This window comes from Chrysochloris asiatica, unplaced genomic scaffold, assembly GCF_000296735.1.
Source record: "Chrysochloris asiatica unplaced genomic scaffold, ChrAsi1.0 scaffold00045, whole genome shotgun sequence".
NCBI classification, from domain to species: domain Eukaryota; kingdom Metazoa; phylum Chordata; class Mammalia; order Afrosoricida; family Chrysochloridae; genus Chrysochloris; species Chrysochloris asiatica.
Genome location: NW_006408563.1, coordinates 16,943,735 through 16,970,304, shown reverse-complemented (window position 1 = coordinate 16,970,304; position 26,570 = coordinate 16,943,735). Strand labels below are relative to the sequence as shown.

The 26,570-nt window shown below is 37.8% G+C and overlaps 1 protein-coding gene across 1 annotated transcript in view; it reads right to left on the bottom strand.

The window, feature by feature from the left end:
- The window catches only part of DNAH7 (dynein, axonemal, heavy chain 7), a 324,797-nt gene that overhangs the window by 223,611 nt on the left and 74,616 nt on the right, over positions 1-26,570 (bottom strand). Inside the window, exons 20-22 of the mRNA XM_006862048.1 lie at positions 11,359-11,552; positions 9,114-9,312; positions 4,571-4,711 (exon numbers count right to left, since the gene is read on the bottom strand). Of these exons, the coding sequence (XP_006862110.1) occupies positions 4,571-4,711; positions 9,114-9,312; positions 11,359-11,552 (534 nt within the window). The remainder of the gene's footprint in view (positions 1-4,570; positions 4,712-9,113; positions 9,313-11,358; positions 11,553-26,570) is intronic.

Below are 26,570 nucleotides of genomic sequence, written 5' to 3'. Positions count from 1 at the left end.
TTTGAACCAGCTTGTATACATAAAGTTCTCCATATTTATAACATAATTTTCCATATGACAGAAAATTTTTAAATGTATATTTTTTTAATGACAAAGGCATTGCATGACAAACCCAATCTAGTCAGACAGCATCAACATGTGGGCTTATGTCTTACCCAGCATCCTTTCCTTTGGAGAACCACCCATCTCTATTGCTTGTTATTGTTAGGTGCCGTGGAGTCGGTTCCGACTCATAGCTACCCTGTACAGGGTTTCTGAGGCTGTAAATCTTTACGGGAGCAGAAAGCCTCATCTTTCTCCCACGGAACAGCTGGTAGTTTCGAGCTGCTGACCTTGCAGTTCACACACAGCACGACTCGTAACCACTATGCTCCTTGTATCGTACGTAGGTGGTTCTAATGAGGCTGCCAATCATGTTGCACTGGCAACTTGAAGACAGGCTTTGTGGTCCAACCACAGCCAATCATAGTTCTCCCCAGGAAATGTTACACAGACTCTGAATGATGTGCTTTTCACTAGCTTATTATTCTGTGAGGCTTCATCTTCACACTAAATAAAGCTTATTAGGGACTAGAAGGGATTGAGAAAGACAACACATGAAAGAGTGCTGCAGGGCTGAAGCCCTGAGAATCTGATTCTAACTTGTCTTCTTTTGGTCCTGTGAGTCAACCAAATATTGTGTGGAGTTTCCTGAATTGGGCTGTGTCACTTGAAATGTATAGATCCTAATATACAAAATATGCAAAATTTTAGCTGTGGTAAGCCACTGACAATTCTATGGACCAAGTTTGCTTTGGGAGGTCTTTATCCTGATGAGTAACGCTAAGGATTTAGTTAAAAATAAAAGATGATGAAAATCAAATTAGAATGTAAAACATTAATGCTGATGCTTAAGAGAAGTGTTGCTACAGCTCAGCAGGCTGACATGGGTCGTTTCCTCCACTCTGACAATATAGAACACACACTGTATGTGAAGGTATTTGCTTCATTCACTGAGGGCCAGAGAAGAGGCAACAAAGAAACTCAAAGTGCAGATTTCCAAGAATGCGGGAAAAAACTGATGACTTCAAGTTAACTCTCTAAAAGGTACTTATCTTAATCCTTGGAATATTTGACCTTTCAAAAACTGATTATTTAAAGAAAGCACATCTTTCAAAAGTTTGGTACTGGAACATGACTGCATGTGTATGATTTGCACAATTAATTTGCTATTAATTGATCTCTTAAGTACTGATAAATAAATTTCTGAATCACCCATATTTAAATAATCATAAGTGTTCCAGTCCTCGATCCAATTAGTAAATTAGGTATATAAATTAATAAAAACAACTCTGAATATAGAAACACCAGCAATGCCTATCAATGCATCTTAGTTCCTCATCAAGGCAAGGGCAGCCTGGCAGAGCAGATTCATGTGGACGACAAAAAAGGTGTGATTCTTTTTTTCCCCACACTCCCACCACCACCCCCATGACCAAAAGTGTGGCCAGCTCTCATAGCCATATATCCCCATATACTGTCATATACCCCCAGCTCCCACTGTCATATACCCTCCCACCCCAGTGCAGACCCTGCTCTCTGGGAGTTCACAGCCACATGGTTAGGACTCACACCAGTGTGAAGAGGAGGCTGGCTGTGCTGCTTTATTGCCTGCATCCTGGTGAGCTCGGCTCCAAACCTACAAAATCCTACGAGCCACCAGACCAACATTTAACCAGTCTACCTGACCTCGGCTTCCCTGTGTTCCTAACAGACACTGAAACGAGCTCCATCAAGGGTTCCCACAAACTACTTCTGGATTGTGTGCCATGAACATAGATAACACTGAACCTAATAAGAATTCCACCTTGGGCCAGGAACTCTGCTGCCACATCCCTTACACAATCATTTTATGAGCTCCTTAATTTCAGAAGGCCCTACAGAGATTTTTCCCCTCCAGGTCCAACAACCGCACTGTTTGTTTTCACAAATACAACCTCACAATGACAAGGAGACAACCGATAATTGTAATTCACATGAAGAAACAAGAGAGGATGGCTCAAATTAATAACCGAGATGCAGAGCCAAAAGATGTTTCTGAGGAAGAAAAGGTAATAGAACTAACTGAAAAAGATTTCAAAAGAATGAGAATTAGGTACTTTCAAAGGACTGATAAAAAGATCGAGGAAAGCAAGGAGAACACAATAAAAACTTTAGAAGAACTCAGGAAAACACTACAAGAACAAACAGACAAAATTAATACAAATTTTGAAACAATACAAAATCTGCAATTAGAAATCGAGAAGATTAATACTAAAATCTCAGAAATGGGCAATACATTGAAAGAGCAAAGTAGTAGATGCAAAGCAATGGAAGCCTGAATTCATGAGCTTGAAGAGAAATCTCTCAATATTAATATGCTGGGGGGAGACATTGATTCGGGGGGGGAGGCAGGAGCTCCCAGAATACAAAACTCTGTGTGGATGTGTGGTGGACAACCCTGTGGAATATGGATTCTGAAGTGACCCTGATGAAGAGCGGTCCAGCTCTTTGTCACATCCCACCTCCCACCCCACCACCCAGAAGATCCCTACATACACTGTACTGACATTTCCAGAAGGGAATTTCCTCCTCTCTCACATGACCATATCAAACCTGATTCAGTGTATTCTGTTTCCTTTCCTTCTGTTTATGTTCATTGTCTTCACTCTCTTGTTTATATGTGCACAATAGTCTGAAATGGTACTTTGGATGAAAAGTTTTTTCATAAAATAAACTCATAAGCCATGATCAAGAAATCACAGCGGGAAAACCCCACAAACGAATATATTTGAAGAACAATCAGAAAAAAATCAAAAGAAGGCCTAAGAGTTATGTGAGACACCAAGAATAGGAACAATTTGTGGTGATCAGAATTCCAGAACAGAAAGAGACAAGCACAAAGAAAACTGTCAAAGAGTTGTTGGAGGAAAACTTCCCTAACATCATGAAAGATGATTAAGGTCATAAGGGTCTACTCTCCTTTGTGGAGGCAACTTTTCCTCAGTTGTATTTTGAGTGCCTACCAATCTGAGGGGCTCGTCTTCTGGCACTATATCAGACGATGTTCCATGGCTACTGATAAGGTTTTCAATGGCTAACTTTTCAGAAATAGTCTGCCTCTCCTTCTTCCTAGTCTGTCTTAGCCTGGAAGCTCCAATGAAACCTTTTCACCTTGGGTGAACCTTCTGGTATTTGAAACACCAGTGGCCTAGCTTTAAGCATCACAGCAACACACAAGCCACCAGTGTGTGACACTTTTACACTGTGTTGTGGTATAGGGGTGTAGGTTTTCTAGCGTCTTTTTAATGTGGAGAGAGAGAGAGAGAGAGAAGGCAGGACTACATTTAAAATTCTGGAAATCCTTTGACATCAAGTGAACAAATTTGGAAGGCACATAATGAGGTGATTTTTTTCACATTTGTTACTTGGTTCCCTTCCAGACGATTTCCTCAAAATGGTAAGCAATTAAGTTGGTATGATGACTTGGGGGGTTAATAAACAAGGAGGCAGCCACCATATTCCACAGTAGCCCCCTGCTGCTATTGAGGTTAGTAAGTAGTAGCTTACAGTGAAAAGACAAAATGAATTCTTAGGAACCACTGAGCAACAAAGAAAAATGTAGGAAGGTAAAACAGCCAAGGGCTAAGGAATAACCCCAGGAACTTAATTCTTTCAGGGAAGCCCTTATCCTCCAGTACTATGATCTGCGTGAAAAGATGTTTCAAATAACCTCTGACTTCCTGTCCTGCCCCTTTATTATGCCTTGGAGAATAAATGAGTGATCTGTTAGGAAGTTGAAGTAAGACACTAAGGACTGTCAGCATCTCCCTTCCTGGGATCTGTCTACAGAGAGCACGTGCCCTGCTCAAACCCAAACCCTTATGTCAGTATTCAATAATACCTTAGAATTTAAAACAATAAAATTGAATTCCAAGTCAAAATATATTATAAACTCATGGCTTTAAATGAATACCTATAATTTCTAGATTCTAACTGATTCATTAGTCAACGAAAAGTTAAGCAGCCTGAAATCCTGTATCTCAAGGATAACACGGCTTGCTATATTGAACATAGTCTGCTTTTATTTAATGGTAGAAATCCACTTAATAAAAAATATTAGTAATTGTTATTTATTCAAATGCAATACATTTAAAATTAAAATAATCAAAGTAAGTCAAATGATACTTTGTTTTCATACGGCAGTTTTACTCAAGACATAAAAGAGAATTATATTACTTTACTTCCTACAAAAGCCTTGAAAATTCAGGAAGTTTCTTAATCCTATTGCTGTTTTTAAAGGTACAAAAATACATATAATAACAAGAGTGAGACTCATAATGCAAATAAACAGTTTAGACAAATAATTGTTTTCTATAGCTTTTACTATATATTTGCTATGTGAGATTTTTTGATTTTTAAAAATTTATACATTGGCTTGTAGCATTAAAGTAGATTTCTTAGTGTTTTTTTTTTATATATATATAAGCATATCTTAACAATGATACTATTGAACACAATGCTGAAAGAAGTATGAGTCATGAAAAGTTACCAGCTGCCCCTTTGCGATTGCTGTTTGTACTTCGGAAGTCCAGTAGATTTGGGAGACGCAGAGAACAGTTTGTCCAGGCCAGTCTCTTACCCAGTTAATTCGTGCATTGTTTGTATAGGCCATAATTGCCTCTCCAATGACCTAATTGGAAAATAAAATGCTGAAGATGAATGGTTTCACACTTTACTTGAACAATGTGATACAATGAAGAGACAAAACACTAAAAAAATCAACCCATACTACTCATTTAAGAAGGAGCTCTGGTTGTGTAGTGGTTATGAGTCAGGCTGCTAACCTAAAGGCCAGCAGTTCGAAACTACCAGCTGTTCCACGGGAGAAAGATGAGGCTTTCTGCTCTTGTAAAGATTTATAGCCTCAGAAACCCTTTGCAGGGTCGATATAAGTTGGAACTGACTCCACAGCACACAATCATTACCACCATTCATTTAAGAACTGCTTAATCATTTCATAAATTTATTTATATACCTTTCAACAAAACAAATATGAGGGGCTTCAAAAAGTCCATGGAAATAGAAATTTCAAGATAATACGTTTTCATCAAGTTTCTGAAGCCCCCTTGTAAACTAAATTGAATTTATTTGTTGACACATTATCAATTTGTGTGAATAAAATTATTTCAAATACTCATTTGACCAGTTGTACGGAAGAGACATCTTAGATGCACTCAGCTTGAACAAGCACAAACAATTTCACTGAAAAACATAAATTCAAATAATTCTAAAACAAGATCCTAATTAATTTAATCAGATGCCCATTTACCCATGTGCATCTGTGTACATGCATACTCAAACAAATCACACAAATTCCTCTACAATTCTTATGTCTCCATACTTCATGACCTCTTAACTCAGTTTCAAGTCATTGATGGCAGGAGCAGATTTATAATTCACTCATGGAGAATTGATGACTGTAAAGTTGGTAAGTCTACTTCGAATTACTTTGCTACATATATTTTCAGTGGGTTTATAGATTCACTTTTTCAATCAGCCATCAGTGCTAAACATTCTAATCTGTTATAGGCATCCACTAAAAATGATAACATCTGTTTTGTTTTACAATAGTGGTCTCGGTAATATTTGTCCTTTTGTGATTGACTAATTTCAATCAGGATAATGTCCTCCAGGTTCATCCATGCTATGAAGTATTATTCATCATTATTCTTCAATGCTGTGTAGTATTCTACACATTTGGTATAGTATGTACCAAAGTTTTTTTTTAATCCATTCTATTGATGGGCACACAGACTGTCTCCATCCTTTGCTATTGTGAACAGTGCTGCAGTGAACATGGGCATGCACTATTTATTCACATCATGGCTCTTATTTCTTAAGGATATATACCAAGTAGAAGGATTTCTGGGTCACACAGTATTACTGTTTCCAACTTTTTGAGAAAGTGCCAATGATGAAGGAGCAAATGCACCAAGAACATCTCTTGGGCTTTCTAATCTGTTTCTCCCATTCGTTAGTTGCTCATTTTCACTTGTCTTTTTGTGACTTCTGACCTTTTGAAATTTCTCTATTATCAATGACCAATACTTTGCCTTTTAGCTCTGCAAATATCCAATTAAGCTAGAATTCCCCAAAGGTTCAACCATTCTTAGACATTTCTCAGAATAGTTTTATTTTGAAAGTATTTTCTGAAATCCAACGATATTTATATATGTGGGTATCACCTCACAGATGCTATAACTTTTGACTGATGCCTACAAAAGATTAGAATGTTTACCACTGATGGCTGGTTGAAAGAGTGGATATATCAATCCACTGAAAACATATTTAGCCAAGCAAAACAAAGTAGAAAGATTTTCATGCTCAAAGAAGCATTCTTTGATGGTAACCAAGTGTGGGAGAGGAGAGACAATAATTCACTGGTTAGAGGTTTTTGTTGTTGTTTAGTGCCATCAAGTCAGTTTCAACTCATAGCAACCCTGTATAGGGTTTCTGAGGACCTTGCAGTTCAAATCCACCTTGTGGTCGAGTGCTTATCTTATACTGCCATACCAAGACTCCAATTAGAGGAACTCCTGGTGTGGCGCTGTAGGATCAGCACTGGACTGTGAACCACAAAATTGGCAGTTCAAACCCACCAGTTGCTCCTCAGAAACCCTATGCAGGGTCGTTATGAGTCAGAACTGACTCCATGGCACTTAACAATAACAACAGCACATTAACTTAGGTGATAGGGAAAGCAATATACAACAAGAGGGAGGTTGGCAGAAGAATGATGAAGACAGGTGAAAACACAGGGAGGAGTGCCAGAGTTAAATGGAATAGAGGTGAATACGGTTCTAGACCTGCAATAACAGTGATCTACAGGTAGATACAGGACAGATAAACAGGCTGAACTGGTATGGGAGGGAGAGTGGGAGTATACCCACATGCATATAGAGGCATGACAGAGGATATTTGTACACGGGTATTAACTTTGTTATCAGGAGGGACCAGTCGCTGGAGAAGAATATCATGTTTGGTAAAGTGGAGGGTCAGAGAAAAAGAGGAAATCCCTGCAACATAATGGATCATCACAGTGGCAGCATCAACGTGCTCAGGTGTTGCAACAATTGTGAGGTTGGCCCCGGACCAAGCAATGTTTCATTCTGTTGTGCATAGGGTTGCTTTGAGTCGGTACCGACTTGATGGCATCTAACAACAACAACATTAACTATTTTGCAAACATATCTATAAATGTGGTCGAGCATATAGAAACTAACATTATGAAAACGTCTTAGACATCACCAAAAACCCTTGAGAGAATGAGTTGCTGGGTCTGGGGGCTCAGGACACCATAGTATTAGGGCCAACATGGTCAAATGGCATGTCATAGTCCACAAAGACAATATGCTACATCCTGCTTTTGTGAGTACCAACTGGGATTTTAAAGGCTCATGAGAGGCCATCTAAGGTGCAGCTATTTGTCTCTTCCTATACAGAGGAAATAAGAAAGATGAAAATTGAAGATGCTTGGAATCAGCTAGCACAATGTACTAATGGAATATCAGTCTCACACAACCTTGAAACCAGAAGAACTAGATGGTGTCTGGCTACCACTACCAACCGTAGGAATCATATTAGAAGGTCCTGGATAGAGTGGCAGAAAATGTGGAATAAAACTCAAAATAATAGAAATGAAAATGACCAGGTTTACTAGTCAGAAACAGAGACTGGAGGAACCTGAGACTATAGCCTTGACTACCCTTCAGGTCTGCAACTAAACTCATCCCCATGGTTCAATTTCCAGCCAAGTATATAAGAGGGACAACAACACTATTGAAGTATGCACACTATGTAATAATCAATCATTCAAGATCAGAAAGTCATCATTTACCTAAGGAATAAGTTCAGAAAGTTTGGAAAAGAAGGTTGAATGGAAACAAGAATCATAGGGAAGGAGTGGAATAATGATGTTGCATGGAGGGGATTGTAATCATTTCAATGAAATGAAGTATCTGATTTGTTGAATGCAAAACTGATGATCTGCTCTGTAAACTTTTACTCAATTCACAATGAAAAGTTTCTAAAGAATGGGAATACTACTTGGCAATAATTGTCAGAGATGACCAAAACTTATTCTTCTTGGCCCAGTGGTCCTACACACGAGAAGTTATCCTAAGAAAATAAATAATTTAATCAAAGAAACTGACTGTATAATAAGGACATTCATAGTAATATAATTGGGAGAAATGAGAAGCATCCAAAAGATTTTATACCCACTGGACAAATACCATGTAGGCAGGTATTAAAACTGCATTTAATAACAGGAAAAAGAATTACTAAAAGGCATAATACATATTACACTTAAATGTCAATGAATTTTGCCAGTAATATGTGAGAGAATCTGAAGTTAATGAAAACTTGCTGATCTGAGCCTGAATCCAATGCCATATTTCCTCCACAGCCTTGTCCCCGTGCTCCCCAAGCTCAATCATAATTTCTACCCTTAACCAAAAAACCTGAATGCTAACTCATGCTAGTAAGAATTCAATTAATTTACATTTGCTGGCATGACTTAAAGTTCTGTTCTCAGAAAACTAATGGCAAAGATTGGGCTGACAATGTTTTATGAGCTGCAGAAAATGTTACAATGCCATTAATTATAGGAAATATTTGCAAATTTGTAGCAGTTAATATACACACAGAAGAGGATTCACTATAGAAACATATATGTCAAGGAAATTCATGTGAAACTACAGACAGAAGCTTCCAAGGTAAGACAGACCATGTAGGCTTCTGATGTGTGTTTATCTATTACGTGTTGCTGCAAGAAATGAGATAGACACATAACTAAAGCCCAAGTTTTCTATAGTAGCATGGGTAATTTGTCCCATTTCTCAAGTGAGTCACTCCAAATGCCTACCATGGATGGCAGGTAAATTCTGTGCTTTCAAATCATCTACTTCATTTGAATCAGGAATTCATGTCTCAAATTCTGTGCAAGTTCTGTGTTCTTCTACCAATGATATATTTATAATAATGTGAATACTCTGTCATGCTTTACTAAAAATAAGAACACAGCTAGCTACCTTGTGGATAGACTTAATCATCGTTCTCTCCAACTCAAGCAACCACTTCTCCACTTGACCTCTGGCTTTGGCTGTTGAAATGATCTCTATGAGTTCCACAACCTCTCCTTCAGTACTCTTCATGTGAGTAATATCTAAACTTTCTGTAAATTCCACCTTTGCAATACCTTCGAAACATTTCTTCAAATGAGGTTGTACCCTGTCAGGGAGAAAAAAAAATGTGTGTGTGTATATCTCTATATATACATATATATATGAACTTCTGGTGTGGCGCTGTAGGGTCAGCACTGGACTGTAAGTCACAAGGTTGGCAGTTCAAACCCACCAACTATTCCTCAGAAACCTAAACAGGGTTGTTATGAGTTGAAACCAAGTCAATGGCACTTAACAACTATGTGTATATATACCCCACTCTTACTGCCACGGAGTAGATTCCAACTCATAATCACCCTATATAAGGCTATAAATCTTTATAGGAGTAGAAAGACTCAACTTTCTCAGGCACAGAAGCTGATGGGTTTGAACAGCTGACCTTACTTATAACCAGTTTAGTGTTTATCCTATAGCACCACAACCAAGCTAAAGCATATCTTAAATAGCAATGTCTTTTGTGCACCAAATTTCATTTCATTCATAAACATACACTGTGTGCTTAGGCCCAGGTTAGGTGCTGTTGGAGATGCAAAGCTGCACAACAAAAAGACAATCTCTGCCTGGGGAAGGATGTAAAGTCAGGTGAGAGCATCACACATTAATGGAATAAACACAAAAGAATCTATAAAGTTACAACTATACTAAATGCTTCTGGAGGAGAGGTCTGTATGGTTTTGTCGCCAACACAATGAACTGAAAAGAGACTAAAAATAATATGAAGAGTAAGCCAAATCTTGACTAACAGATATACGCTAGCCTGAAGAATCTGCAAAGGCCCCAAAGTACCATTTCAGTATTTTCAGAGATTGCTTCCAAATTATGAACTTGGTTTAGCACTTTAAATACTTTACAGTTTACAAAATCAACTTCTTTGAAGATACCCAACTGTTAGTCTATTCAATATAATCTAAAAGAGACTCACTAACCCCTCATATTTGGCACATTACCAATGATCAATTGCATTTATCTTTCAAATGAGTAAAGAAGAGCACTGAAATAAATCAGATGGAAATAAATCTGAGCCCAAATTTATCTTTTTGACTGGATTAGTTGTCTTCTTCTACTAATTTGGTATAAAATACAACATTAATCAATTAATGTCTACCATCTACCAGACATTCTTCTAGACTAAGGAATCGGCAATGGGGGTGGAAGGAAGGAGTCACAAATCCCTGCCCTCATAGAGCTTTTATTCTGCTAGAGGAATTCAAACAGTAAACAAATCATTATAGTGTGTTACATGGTAGTGAGTACATTGAAGGAAAATAAGATAAAGAATATAAGAGGCTAAGGAATGCTGGAAAGGGTTGCCATTTTAAACATGGTAGTCAATGAAGACCTCTCTGAGTATGGATGTTTGAGCAGATCTCCATAAAGGCCAATAAGAAGGCTAAGGCTATGTGGGTAAAGAGCACCGTAGGCAAAGCGAACAGCAATTATAAAGACCCTGAGGGAGTAAGATGTCCCATTTATGGCTGTAAGATAAGCACTGGACTGCTAACTACAAGGTCAGCAGTTCAAACCCACCAGCCACTTCTTAGAAATCCTATATAGGGTTGCTAGAAGTGGGGACCAACTAGACAGCATTTAACAACAACAATGAAGCTACTGAGCAAACGTGTGAGTAAGAAGTCTAGTAAGAGCGGGATTCAGAGGTGCCAACTCTGTCGGGTACTCTAAACTATTCTGCAGGGTCTGGCTTTGATTCTGAATGTGATATAGAAGAATGACATGCTCTGAAAAATCTAAGAAAACCCATTTCAAGATTCAGCACATTTAGAAAAATATCATCTGATGATATTAACTATGTGTGATGCTGTAGTATAAACACTGGACTGCTAACCACAAGATCGGCAATTCAAACCCATCAGTTGTTCCTATACAGAGTTGCTATCAGTAGGAACCAACTCAATGGCAATTAACAGCAACAATGATGTTATGAATAAGAATTTTAAATTGATTATTGATATTGAAAATGTTCTGGGAGAAAAATTATTACACAAACAGCATTATATATATCATTTTATGTTCTGCCTTGTTCTAAAAACTAAATTTAAGAACATAAATGTGTTGTTACATGTCAGTAACTTACCTAGTGGGATCTTTAGTTTCAGATAGGATCTCAAGAAGTTCATCATTAGATAAGAAAAAGAATCGGGGGAAGAAGAGACGTTTCTTTTCCAAATACTCATTAAGTCCTTTAAGAATAAGTTCCAGAAGTTCATCACATTTTTTCAGCCTTTCCAGCATCCTATCAATAGTCACAACTGTCAGAACATGTTTATCCTAAGAAGAAAGAAAAAAAGTATAACTAAAAAACATCAGATACTAATTTTACTTATAGCCGCATTATATATGAGATTATATGTTTTTAATAAAACAAAGATTATGCAAATTATAAAGTATTTATGTTAAAAAAAATAGGCTTGCATATTCTTGGTCTAGTTAGTCTCTTTAATTATGTGAAAGTTATTTCATCTTGAACCTCAGTCATGTTGTTCATTATAGCTCATTCAAAGTTACAGTGTATGAGTGACAAAATGCTGCAAGACAAGAGAAGGGAGAGAGAATACTGACTAGACTCAACAAGAGAAGGGACAAACAATATGTATGTTTTTTGTTCTTTGATAAAAAGTACTCGATAAAGATGACGTCATTATTTTGAGCATTACTCTCATTAACAAAACAGGTACTATCCTCAGTGTAGGAGTCCTGGTACACAGTTGTTAAGTGCTTGGATGCTAAACAGAAGGTTGGTGGTTCGAAGCCTTTGCAGGACAAAGATGTGGCGGCCTGCTTCCATGAAGACTTGCGGCCTTGGAAAACATATAGGGCAGTTCTACTCTGTCCTTTAGGGTCACTATGAGTCAGAATCAACTCCACAGCAATGCGTTTGGTTTTGTTTTACTATTGTTAAGAGCCTCAGAGTCAGTTCCAACACATGTTGTTATTGTTGTTAGGTGCCATCGAATCAGTACCAACTCATAGCGACCTTATGCACAGCAGAACGAAACACTGCTCAATCCTGGGCCAACCTCACTATTGTAGCCATTGATGCTGCCACTTTGCCAATCCATCTCGCTGTGGGTCTTCCTCTTTTTCTCTGACCCTCCACCTTACCAAACATGATATCCTTCTCCAACGACTGTTCCCTCCTGATAATATGTCCAAAGTATGAGAGACGAAGCCTAGCCATCTTGGCCTCCAAGGAGCACTCTGGCTGCACTTCTTCCAAAACGGATCTATTGGTTCTTTTGGCAGCCCATGGCGCTTTCAATATTCTTCTCCAACACCATAACTCAAAAGCATCAAGGTCTTCCTTAGTTACTGTTCAGCTTTCACATACATATGAGGTTATTGAAAATACCATGGCTTGGGTCAGGCATACCTTAGTCCTCAAGCTGACATCTTTGCTCTTCAACACTTTAAAAAGGTATTGTGCAGCAGATTTGCCTAATGCAATATGTCATTTGATTTCTTGACTGCTGCTTCCATGAATGTTGATAGTTGATCCAAAAAGAATGAAGTTCTTGACTACTTCAATCTTTTCTCCACTGATAAGAATGTTGTTTATTGGTCCAGTGGTGAGGATTTTTGTTTTCTTTATATTGAGCTGCAATCTATACCAAAGGCTGTGGTCTTTGATCTTCATGAGTAAGTACTTTAAGTCCTCTTCACTTTCAGCAAGCAAGGTTGTATCACCTGTATATCACAGGTTGTTAATGAGTCTTCCTCCAATCCTGATGCCACGTTTTTCTTCATATAACCCAGCTTCTCAGATTATTTGCTCAGCATACAGGTTGAATAAGTATGGTGAAAGAATACAACCCTGCCACACACCTTTCTTAATTTTAAACCACTCAGTGTTCCCATGTTCATAGTGACCCTGTAAAAAGCTTCTGAGGTTTTTAGAATCTTCGAAGGAGTAGAAAGCCTCATCTTTCTCCACACAGTGGCTGGTGATCTCTAACCGGGGACTCTGTAGTTCGCGGTCCAGTGCTTACAGTATGGAGCCGTTGCATTTCCTTTCTTTTATATATTGCTGCTGCTGTTAAACGCTGTTGAGCTGACTCATAGCGACCCTGTATAGGGTTTCCGAGGAGTGTCTGGTGAGCTTGAACCACAGACCTTGCCGTTCAAATCGACCTTGCATTCCAGCACATTAACCCACAGTGCCATGCCATGACTCCTTCTTTCATATATATATATCATTAATATCACATGCAAGTAAAATGTTGCTGAAGATAATTCACAAATGGTTGCAACAGTACATTGACAGAGAACTGCCAGAAATTTAAGCCAAATTCAGAAAAGGATGTGGGACTAGTGACATCATTACTAATATCAGATTGATTTTGGCTAAAAGTAGAAAATACCAGAAAGTTGTTTCCTTCTGCTTTATTGACTATGAGAAGGCTTTCAACTGTGTGGCTCATGACAAGTTATGGATAACACTACAAAGAATGGGTTTTCAGAGCACTTAATTGTGTTCATGAGGAACTTGTAGTCCTTCAAACAGAACACAGTAATAAAGAATGGTTTAAAAACAGAAAAGATGGGTACCAGGGTTATATTCTTTCACCATACCTATTTAAACTGCATACTGAACATATAATCACAGGAGCTGGATTATATGAAGTAGAACATGGCATCAGGATGGAAGGAAGACTTATTAACAATCTGCCATATTCAAATGATATAACTGTTTGCTGGAAGTGGAAAGGACGTAAAATACTTACTGATGAAGATTAAAGACCACAGCCTTCTATATGGGTTTCAGTGCAGTGTAAAGAAAACAAAAATCCTCACAACTGGACTAACAAATAACATCATGATAAAAGGGGAAAAGATGGAAGTTGTTAAACTTCATTTTGGATCCACTATTAATACTCATACAAGCAACAGCAAAGAAATCAAATAATATATTGCATTGGGCAAATCTGTTGCACAAGACCTCTTTAAAGCATTTAAGAGCAAAGTTTGAGACTAAGGTGTGCCTGACTCAAGCCATGGTACTTTCAATTGCCTCATATGCATGTGAAAGTTAAACAATGTATATGGAAGACCATAGAATTGATGCGTTTGAGTTATGGTGTTGGAGAAGAATACTGAAAATAACATGGACTGCCAGAAGAACAAACAGATGTGTTGGAAGAAGTACAGCCAGAATGTTTTTTAGGAGCCAGGTGGGTGACATTTCTTCAGACAGTTTATCAGGAGGAAACCAGTCCCAGAAGAAGGACATTATGCTTACTAACGTGGAGGGTCATTGAGAAAGACGAAGGCCCTCAACAAGGTGAATTGGCACACTGGCAGCAGCTTAACAATGATTGTGATGTCACAGGATCAAGTAGTATTGCATTCTGTTGTGCACAGGGTTGTTATCCGTTCATGGAGTTGTTAGGTGCCATCGAGTCTGTAATGACTCATAGTTACCCCATGCACAACTGAACAAAGCACTGCCCAGCCATGTGCCAACCTCATAATCTTTGCTTCAACCTCACAATGTTTGAACCTTTTTCTGTTGCCACTGTGCCAATCCATCTAGCTGAGGGTCTTCCTCTTTTTTTCTGAGCCTCCACTTTACCAAATATGATATCCTTCTCCAGAGACTGGTCTTTCTTGTCAATATAGCTGAAGTATAATAGACAAAGTCTGACCATTTTGACTTCCAAGGAGCACTCTGGCTATACTTCTTCCAACAAAGATCTGTTTGTTCTTTTGGAAGACCATGGTACTTTTAAATATTTTCCTCTAACACTATAACTCAAATGCAACAATTCTACAGTCTTCTTTATTTATTGTTCAACTTTCACATGCATATGAGGCAACTGAAAATACCATGGCTTGGGTCAGGCCCACCTTAGTCCTCAAACTTTGCTCTTAAACACTTTAAACATTAGATTTGCCTACTGCAATATGTCATTTAATTTCTTGACTGCCGCTTCCATTAGTGTTGATAGTTGATCCAAGAAAAATGAACTCTTTGACAACTTCAATCTTTTTTTCATTTATATAAATGTCATTTATTGGTAAGGATTTTTTACTATATTTATACATACATACATACATACATACATACATATCCTAGTGTGGTGCCATAGGATAATGCTTGACCCCAAGATGGTTCAAACTCAACAACCATTCCTGAGAAACCCTATACAGTGTCTCTATGAGTTGGAAGCAACTTGACAACACTTAACAACAACAAATATATACACATATACATATATTTTTCCCTCTAGTATAGCAATCTTTGTTGAATGAAATAAGTCTTCTTTGAAATTGACACAATCCTTGTCTTATAAAATTGTAGGCAAAAAGGTAAGGGACTTGGGAGAATAAGGATTTTTCTACAAAAAGGTTATATTATAAAGAAGCATACTTGGAATTATATTGTAACACTCTCCTTGCTAGAGGATTTAAGTTCAAGGCATGTTCTCCCTGAACACTTTAGAGACAAAGATGGCTCCACCTTTAAGGAAGGCATGGATTTCTATCACATAAAAGTGTAATAGTGAGCTGTTTGCTTTAAAATGATTCAAACATAATGAAATATTTTTTAAAGAACTTCCTTTATATTGTGGGATTCAAAATAAAAACTTTAAAAAACAGCTGATCTTTAAGAACTCATGTTTTTTAAAAAAGTAAATTATTGTTGTTGTTACATGTCATTGAGTTGGTTCCGATTCATAGCAACCCTGTATAGGGATTCCAAGGAGCAGTTGGTGGGTTTGAACCACACACCTTGTAGTTAGCAGTCCATTATTTATCCTAAAGAGCCATACCATGACTCCAACAAAGTAAACAGTTTATTGATTTTTATAAAATATTTGTACTTATGTTGGCTTTATGAAAATCTTTGTAAGTACATATTAAAATACAATTCATATTAGTTAAGATAAAAAATTCCTTTATTTTACCCCTTCCCCCTTAAAATACATGGTTTATATCATCGGGGTCCATTCTTTGGATTCAATTGATCTTATAATTTTATACACTATTCACCATTGACATCAGTCAGTGCCTAAGTAGGACAAATCCGTTACTTAATAAACTTTTAAGTGTTGGAAAAAAGTACTAAAACACAACACTTTAGAGTGATATTTCAATTATTAGACCACATAACATAGTAAGAACATACCAGTACATTTATAAATGTGAGTAATAAGACGTTGCGTGTCACTGTGGGATAAATACAGGACTGCTAACCGCAAGGTTGGCTGATCAAACTCACCAGTCACTCCTTGGAAACCCTGTGAGTCAGAACTGACTGGATGGCACTAAACAACAACATAAAAAATTAAATACAAAGACAATTGTTAAAGACAGAGCATCGAATTTCAGATTGACTAACTGCAGGTTCAGTAGTTCAAGTTCCTCAGAAACTCTATACAGGGTCACTATGGGTCAGAAGTGACTCAGTAATGCTTAACAACAACAATCAAACTTAGTTTTGGTATGCAGCCATGCCTAAGAGCTCAACCCAAAATACCAGCTGTAAATTGTTTCATACAGGAATTTTGTTCATTTGCAGAAGTCTCTAAAATATGTCTGGATGCATAACCTTTGAAAGCAGCTGAAAAGGAAAGAGGTAATTTTCATCTTTGTTTGGCACTATTACAATGTAACTTGGAAATGCAGCAACATAATCAAAGAACAAACAAATTATCATTAATACCTGTTTTCTCAATAAAACTGTTTCCTATGAAATGTGTAACATAAGATTAGGCCATCTTAATGTTAAAGGTGCACACATTTTTAAATTCATTTATTATATTTCTGAACAGTTTTATGCTTCAAATAAACATTAAAAAACAAACCCACAAAAAATAGCATGGCAGAGACTCTGGACGTAATTTAACTGTACAATTAATTCAGAGAAGGATAGGGTAGTCTTCCTGCATGCCGAAACCCAAACACCAAAATGGCATGCTCAGAGTGCCACCTGCTGGACAAATATGTCTTTCTTTGGTGAAAAACAACACTAAATGTTTCCAATAAACATGGAAAATTTGGATCTGAGACGTAAGATCTAAAAAAAAGCATTTATTTTAAATGACAGTTCACTAAATATTATGAAAGAAATATCTCTGAAAATACTTAGCATTTAAGTGAAAATGTTCATCTTTGACATTTCAAACCTATTTAATCAGATTAGCAAAATGACTGAAACAAATATGCTACTTCCAAATGAACACAGCAATACTCGATGGACCCTTTTATATGGATTTCATGGGGAAATAATTTTCTTATGACAGGAAACTAAACTCCATTTAGTCTCCTCAGTGAGGAGGTGAGCACCATCAGCTTGAAAGGCCTTAAAATCAGAGTTGGTCTAACCCAGCCTTTGCTCACCATCAGTGTGACCCTTGGATCATTAATCAGAGCATCTTTTTTTTTTTTTTTTCTTAATCTTTAAATGTCCTCTTCCAAAGTTGCTCTGAGAAAGTTAGAGATCCAAATTAGATAACATATTTGAAGTGACGAATATGGTACATAAAATACATGGATACTTGCCAGCTAGTCTTTTCACTTTGTATCCATAATTGTCTCTGGGGTTGAAAAAGAGGGAACAGAGGCAAAAAAGGAGGGACTATAATGAAGTTCTGGTGTGGTGCTGTAGAATAAGCACTGGACTGCTAACCCCAAGGTCAGCTGTTTAAACCCACTACCCACTTATGAAATTAAAATAAGGATTTTATAACCTGCGAGTCCTGGTGTGGTGCTGTGGGCATCAGACTGCAAAAGCATTTGAACTGCAATGTCCGTGGTTCAAGGTCACCAGCTGCTACTTGGAAACTGTATACAGGGTCACTATGGGTCAGAATGGACTAGGCAGCTCTTAACAACAACATCTCTGGTAGCACAGTGGTTATGAGTAGGACTACTCACCTCAAGGTCAGCAGTTCGAAACTACAAGCAGGTCCATGGGAGAAAGGAGGCTTTCTGCTCCCGTAAAGATTTACAGCTTCAGAAACCTTATACAGGATCTCTATGAGTCAGAACCAACTCCATGGCACACTACCACCACCACCACCACCATCCTTAAGTCCATCCTTAAGTCCTGATGTGATGCTGCAGGATAGTGTGCTGGACTGCAGAATCAGTTTGAACCACAAGGTCAGCAGTTCAGACCCACCAGTGCTCCTCAGAAACTCTGTATAGGATCTATACAGGATCACTATGGGTTGGATCCAATTCGATGATACTTAACAATCCTTAAGTATAGGACCTCTGGTAGCATAGTGAGTTATGAGTTGGACTGCTAACTGTAAGGTCAGCAGTTCTAAACTACCAGCTGTTCCTTGAGGAAAAGATGAGGCTTTCTTGCTCCCATAGTGATTTACAGCCTTGGAAATACTATACAGGGTTGCTATGCATCAGAACCGATTCCACAGCACACCACCACCATCCTTAAGTAAGCTGTTTCTCATAATGAAATAAAACTGTCTCTCATCTCTTTTAAGCACTGCCATAAAAGCCTGGTCCAGAGCAGGCATTCCATGAATATTTCTTGGCTGCTTGAGTGACCACAGAATGAATTAAGCCTGTAGACATACACAGGAACTCAGGAACTTATAAGCCACCATGCTTTCCCAGGCTAGTACTTATTAGCTATGTTCTCAGAACAGAACAATACGATTTTATAACAAGAAGCTGTGAGAAATTCAAAAACTTAGTATGACTTCCTTGACACTTTAATTACTTTCTGTCTCCAGAGAGGAAAACAAGGAATTATTAACTGTCACATTTCTTGGTTAAAGGAACAATTTACAACTTTTATGTACTTTCTTCTGATTCACAGGCTTCAGCACTCTCGTCAGCTCACATGACAACCTGCTGGGGTATTTACGTTTTAACCAAGTGCCTATAATATCAGGAGTCTGGAACTTTCCTTTAAGTACCTGTAGAGAGCATTCCTATTAGTGCTGTCAGGAAGCTACACAGAAACTACAGCTGAGTATATTTAGTGGAAATACACCCAAGGCAGTTCAGTAAACTTCTAGAAGCATAAACATCCTGATAAAAAATCCCAGGAGCAGAGAAAGCTGATCCCAGCCTAGCACACTGTTGTCGAGCCGATTCTGACTCATATTGACTGAAATATGGGACAGAGTAGAACTGTTCCACAGGGTTCCATGTTGTTGTTGTTGTTGTTGTTGTTAGGTGCCATCAAGTTGGTACTGACCCATAGCAACCTTATGTACAGCAGAATGAAACACTGCCCAATCCTGGGCCAACCTCACAACTGTTGCTATGTTTGAGCCCATTGCTGCTGTCACTTTGTCAATCCATCTCATTGGGGGTCTTCCTCTTTTCACTTAATCTCCACTTTACCACATGCACGATGTCCTTCTTCAGGGACTGGTCCCTCCTGACAAGGCAGCTCGAGGAGACAAAGTAACGTATTATAATTATATGTGTTTGGCATATATGAGAATAAAAGTTAATGTGGCTGCAACGAAGTAATGTAAGTAAGGACTGAGAGGTAAAAGGGTTGAGCAGATCTAGCACTTCAAGTTTAATGAAATCATGAATTTATCCTCAGCATTTCTGCTGTAGGTACTAAGATATTTCACCCAGCAAAGTTAAAAGAAGGAAGCAGAATTGTTATGAGTAGCGTTATTTTCTCTCCTTAATTCTCAGACTCCTGGCCAGGCATACTGAGATAGTGTGAGTTTGGTTCTAGACACAATACCACAATAAAGCAAATATTGTAACAATGAGAGTCACAGGAAGTTTTTGGGTTCCTAGTTCATATAAATCCACCAAGGACTCTGTAGGACAGAGATGAGGCTATCTGCTCCCATAAAAATTTATAATCTCAGCCTAATCCAGATTCCAACATCATTCTTTAAAGAGATGAGAAAAAATGATTATGGACTTTATATGGAAAGGAAAGAGACTTCATATAAACAAAGCACTGCTCAAGAAGAAGAACAAAGTTAGAGGCCTCTCATTCCATGATCTCAAAATTTACTCACAGCCACGATGGTCTAAACAGCCTGGTACTGGTACAACTAAAGATACCTACATCAATGGAGTAGAATTGAGAACTCAGAAATAAATCCATCTACATATAGTCAACGGATCTTTCACAGAGGGTCAAAAAACATTAAATGGGGAAGAGACAGTCTCTTCAACAAATGGTGCTGGCAAAATTGGAAATCCATTTACAGAAATAAAACAAGACTCATATCTCAAACCATATACAAAATGAAATACAACATGGATTCAGGGGCTAAATACAAAACCCAAAGCTATAATGATCATCAATGAAAAATAAGGAGAAACATGGGGGTTCTGATTGTTGTTGTGTTGTTAGGTGTCATAGAGTCAATACCAACTCATAACAACCCTATGCATAATAGAACGAAACACTACCTGATCTTGGGCCAACCTCACAATTGTTGCCATGTTTGAGCCCATTGATGCTGCCACTTTGCCAATACATCTCGCTGGAGGTCTTTCTCTTTTTCTCTGACCTCCACCTTACCAAACATGATATCCTTCTCCAGCGACTGGTTCCTCCTGACAATATGTCCAAAGTATGAGAAATGAAGTTTGGCCATCGTGGCTTCCAAGGCGCACTCTGGCTGCACTTCTTCCAACACAGATCTGTTTGTTCTTTGGGCAGCCCACGGCACTTTCAATTTTCTCCTCCAACACCACAAGTCAAATGCATCAATTTTTTTACAGTCTTCCTTTTTCACTGCCCAGCTTTCACATACATATGAGGTTATTGAAAATACCATAGCTTGGGTCAGGAGCACCTTAATCCTCAAGCTGACATCTTTGCTCTTCAACACTTTAAAAAGGTCTTGTGCCGCAGATTTGCCTAATGCAATACGTTAAATGATTTATTGACTGCTGCTTCCATGAGTGTTGATAGTTGATCCAAGAAGAATGAAGTCCTTCACAACTTGAATCTTTTCTCCATTGATAAGAATGCTGTTTATTGGTCCAGTGGTGAGGATTTTTTTTTTTTTTTTTTTACATTGAGATGCAGTCCACAACTGAAGGCTGTACTCTTTGATCTTCATCAGTAAAAAAATAAGATAAAATAAAAATACTTTAAGATCTCTTCACTTTCAGCAAGCAAGGTTGTATTAGCTACATATCGCAGGTTGTTAATGAGTCTTCCTCCAATCCTGATGCCACATTTTTCTTATATTAACCCAGTTTCTTGGATTATTTGCTCAGCAGACAGGTTGAATAAGTATGATGAAAGAATATAACCCTGTCACACACCTTTCTTAATTTTAAACCATTCAATGTTCCCATGTTCACATGTCCATGTACAGATTCCTCATGAGCACAATTAAATGTTAATACATGGCATAAATTCACTATAAAAATTTCAAAAAAAAAAAAAAACAGTGGAAGGAAAAATAGATGACTGGGACCTCCTAAAAATTAGACACTTATGTTCATCAAAAAGTTTCACAAAAGAGTAAAAAAAACAAGCTTAAAAATGTTTTGCCATGACATATCAGACAAGGGACTAATATCTAAAATTTATAGAAAATTACAACACCTCTATAATATAATATAAAGACAACCCAATTTTAAAATGGGCAGAGGCCATGAACAGATACATAAACAAGTAAGACATTCAGGTAACAAACAAACAATTGAAAAAACGTTCACAATCATTAGCCATTGTTGTTGTTAAGTGCCGTCGAGTTGGTTCTGACTATAACAGTGACCCTGTATAGGGTTTCCAAGAAGCAGTTGGTGAGTTTGAACAGCCGACTTTGTAGTTCAAACCAACCTTGTGATCCAGTACTTTATTGCACATTAGCCAGATGTGAGATGCAAATCAAAACAACAATGAGATATTATCTTACCCCAACATTAATGGCAAAGTTTAAAAAAAAACCAGAAAACAACAAACACTGGTGAGGGTGTGGGTAGACTGGGACACTCCTACATTGCTGGTGGGACTATAAAATGGTTCAACCACTATGAATCATGGTATGGCACTTCTTAAGAAATATGGAAATAGAAATTCCTGATCAATCAGCAATCCCCTTGCCTGGGTATATATCCACAAGAAATAAAAGCCAGAACACGAGTAGATATAGTCACAGCAGTGTTTATCACAGCACTATTCATAACAGCAAAAAGATGGAGACAGCCTAAGTGCCCATCAATGGAAGAATGGCTAACCAAACTTTGGTACATACACACAATGGAATACTATGCAACATTGAAGAATAACTAACAATCTGTCAAACACCTCATAACATGGATGAACCTGGAGGACACTGTGCTGAGTGAAATCAGTTAATCACTAAAGGACAAATATTGTATGGGATCATTATTGTAAAAACTTAAGAAAAACTTTTTGGACTTAAAAAAAAAAAAAAAGATTTACAATCTTGGAAACCTTACTTAGGGTCACTGTGAGTCGGAGTCAATTCAGTGACAGTGAGTTTGATTTTGGGGTTTGGTAGTCTATTAAGTGTGCAATAACATTATAAAAAAGTTTGAAATGTAAGAATTACCAGAACATGACACAGGGACACAAAGTGAACACATGTTGCCGATGCAACAACAACAACAAAAATGATGCAGAAAGACCTGCATGTTGTAAGGTTGTCACAAACCTTGAATTTATTTTTAACAAATGCATTATCTGTGAAGCGCAATAAAGCAAAGCACAATAAACTGAGGTGTGCCTGTATTCTATCTATGGGACAAAGTATATATTTGGAGATGGTTGAGAACATGTACCATGTTTTTACAAACTACTGTTTCCCAGCTGGTACAATAACTAAGTCATCAATGTGAGCCATTCTACTATTTTATAAGCTTAGATGCTTATAGTTGTTGTTAAGTGTCATCGAGTCGGTTCCGACCCATAGCGACCCTATACAGGGTTTCCGAGGGTGTAAATCTTTACGGGAGTAGAGAGCCTCGTCTTTCTTCCGCAGAGTGGCTGGGAGTTTCGAACCGCTGACCTTAAGGTTCACAGCCCGATTCGTAACCACTATGCTACCAGAGCTCCTTAGATGCTTATAGTAGCACCTGTAAATCTCATGGGTGTCAGTGCATTGCCTCTTTTCTCTTGTAATAGGAGTTCATTAGAAGAAGCACTGCAGTGTGGCAACTGTGACGATGAGTAAGTCATTCAGTAACGCAGTGGTTGATAGTACTGGCAGAGGCTTGGAGTGAGAAAGGGAAAATCTATCTAATGCAGACAAGTCACTGCCACATTCCAAGAGATCCAATGCATACAATTTACTCTCAATGGCTACCTGGTCTCTCCAGGTGTGGTACCATATCAAGGCTGTTACATTAGTTTCTGCTAAAGTGTGAGTAGTAGTAGCAACTTTATGAGTCTTGGTGAGGAATAATCCAAAGTGTGAAATCCTCCCATAATTCCTATCCTTGTCCCCATACAGTGTCTACACTAGAATGCATATATATTACATACTGATGAGGACAGCTCAGGTGATTATCATTTCTTATTAGTAGTCCAGTCCCTCTTACTCTCAATAGCACCCCCGTTTGAACAATAGCATACATGATTACTGGTCATAGCTAATTGAGCATACATGGAATATTCTGGTTATTCTTCACAAAACAGTTCCAGTAAATGCCTCCTACCATTAACTGTATGAGAGCTGGTATTGCATTTATTCTCAACTGTTAACCTAAAGGTTGGTGCAAACAACCCAGTAGCTCATCAGAAGAGAAGCCTGGAGAGCTGCTTGTGGAACCATTAAAGTCAGGAAAATCCTGTGGAGCAGCTCCTCTCTAGGGTTGCCATGAGTCAACGTCAACTCAGTAGCAATGGGTTTAATTTTGGTTTGAGTCAATAATGAAGCTCTCCAATAAGAATAGGGCTTTGACCAACCATATTTGATAACAGGCACCAAAATATAAAATTTCATGTTTATATGTCAAGGAGCGAAGACCCCCTCAAGTAAGTCAGTTACATTACCACTATCATTTGAATTTTATTTTTTACTTCTGAGCTTTGTCCCTTAGCATAGTATACCTCTAAAATAACCATGATTGGGAATCCCTAAAAACATAAATGATGGCCAAGCAATTAATCCCGCAGCCTCTATTATGCAGGTCGCTCATTAGACTTCTTAAGAGAATATAATTTATGTTGATTTTCAAAGCTTTGGAGAGTATGGATAAAAGCTGGTCTGAATGCTAAGCATGTTGAGAAGGAGAAAATGCAAAGCAAATTGAGGAAGACAGTCAAGTCTTACAACAAAGTAAATGAAATGTCTCCCAAAGAAGCCTGTCTATTTGGGAATGAGGGCAAGTAATGTTTCTTTGTATTTTCAATTCAGCAATTTTATAGAATCAGATGCCTGCTTACTTTATATACTAGTGTCAATATTGCTGGTCTTTTCGGGTATTGAAATGTCTATAAAATTGGCTTAACAATATGGGATTTTGATAAGTATTTTCATCATAATCCAAAAAAAAGAGAAATTATTGTTGTAGTATTTAAATTATACTAAAACAAGAAAAATACAAGCATCTACTTTTTTATTGGGGGGGGGAGGGATTTTTTGACTTGATGTTTTTCCAAATAGCAATGTGCACATGTTACAGGGTTTTTCTCTTTTGCTAGAACACAATATATGAAAGACTAACTTTATAAACTATTAAGGGATTAATGCCAGTGTGATTACTTTCTACAGAAGGTTCATTTATATAGAGATTTGTTTCAAAACAAAGTAAATAAATTAAAAAACCCATTCATCTTTCTACTTCCCTACCTAATCATATAGTTGATGTCAGCATACTACCAGTATTTGGGGTGACAGTCATAACTTTAAAACTAAATAACAAAAGACATGCATATTTTTCTTTCAGGGTAGGAAAAATTAAGATAATCTTCTTCCTATTTTACAGTATTATATTTCATCAACACTCCAAACCAAAATTGACATGAATTTATGATAAAATGTAATAACTAATATTTATTCTATTTTAATATTCATTTCCAAGAAGACACAAACCGTGCTTTATTGTTGTTGGTAGGTGTCATCAAGCCAGTCCCGACCCATAGAGACTCGATGCATAACAGAACGAAACACTGCCCAGTCCTGCGCCAGCCTCACAATCATTGTTAGGCTTGAGCCCATTGCTGCTGCCACTGTGCTAGTCCATCTTGTTGAGAGTCATCCTCTTTTTTGTTGACCCTCCACTTTATGAAGTATGATGTCCTTCTCCAGGGACTGGCCCCTCGAGATAAAATCTCCCCATACTGGTTTGTAAGCAGCATTTTGGCTGTACTTCTTCCAACACAGATTTGGGGTTTTTTTTCGGGCAGTCCATGGTATTTTTAATATTCCCCTCCAACACCACAATTCAAATGCATCAATGTTTCTTCTATGGCCCTCCTTACTCATTGTTCAACTTTCACATGCATATTGAAAATACCATGGCTTGGGTCAGGCCTCAAATTGGTATTTCTGTTTATGAACACTCTAAAGAGGTCTTGTGAAGCAGATTTGTGAATGCAATACGTCATTTGATTTTTTGACTGCTTCTTCCATGAATGTGGATGATGCTGTTGTTGTTAAGTTGTTTAGTGCCTTCAAGTCAGTTCCAATCATAGCAATCCTGAATAGGGTTTCTGAGGGAGCTTGGACCACCAACCTTGCAGTACAGCACACTAAACCAAAGTGCCACACCAGGACTCCAGGATGGAAGCAAAATGAAGTCTTTAACAACTTCAATCTTTTCTCCATTTATCATGATGTTATTTATTAGTCCACTAGTGAGGATGTTTGAGGTGCAACCCATACTGGAGGCTTGTGGTCTTTATCTATAAATATTTTGAGTCATCTTCACTTTCAGCAAACAAGGTTGTGTTATCTTCATATAGTAGATTAATGAGCTGTCCTCCAATCCAGATGGCATGTTGATCTTCATAGACCCTAGATTCTCAGGTTATTTGCTCAACATACAGATTGAATAAATATAGTGAAAGAATATAACCCTGGGACACATCTTTCCTGATTTTAAAACATTCATGTCCCCTTGTTCTTTTCGAATGACTGCCTCAGGGTATATGGACAGGTTGCTCGTGAACACAATGAAATGTTCTGGTATACTCATTCTCCACAATATTTTCTATAGCTTTTCATGATCCACACAGTTGAAAAACTTTGTATAGTCAATAAAACACAGGTAAACATTTTTATGGTATTCTCTTCTTGCAGCAAAGATCCATCTGACATCAGCAATGATATACATCATTCCATGTCCTCATCTGAATCTAGCTTGAATATCTCTGGAATTTCAATGTCAATGTACGCT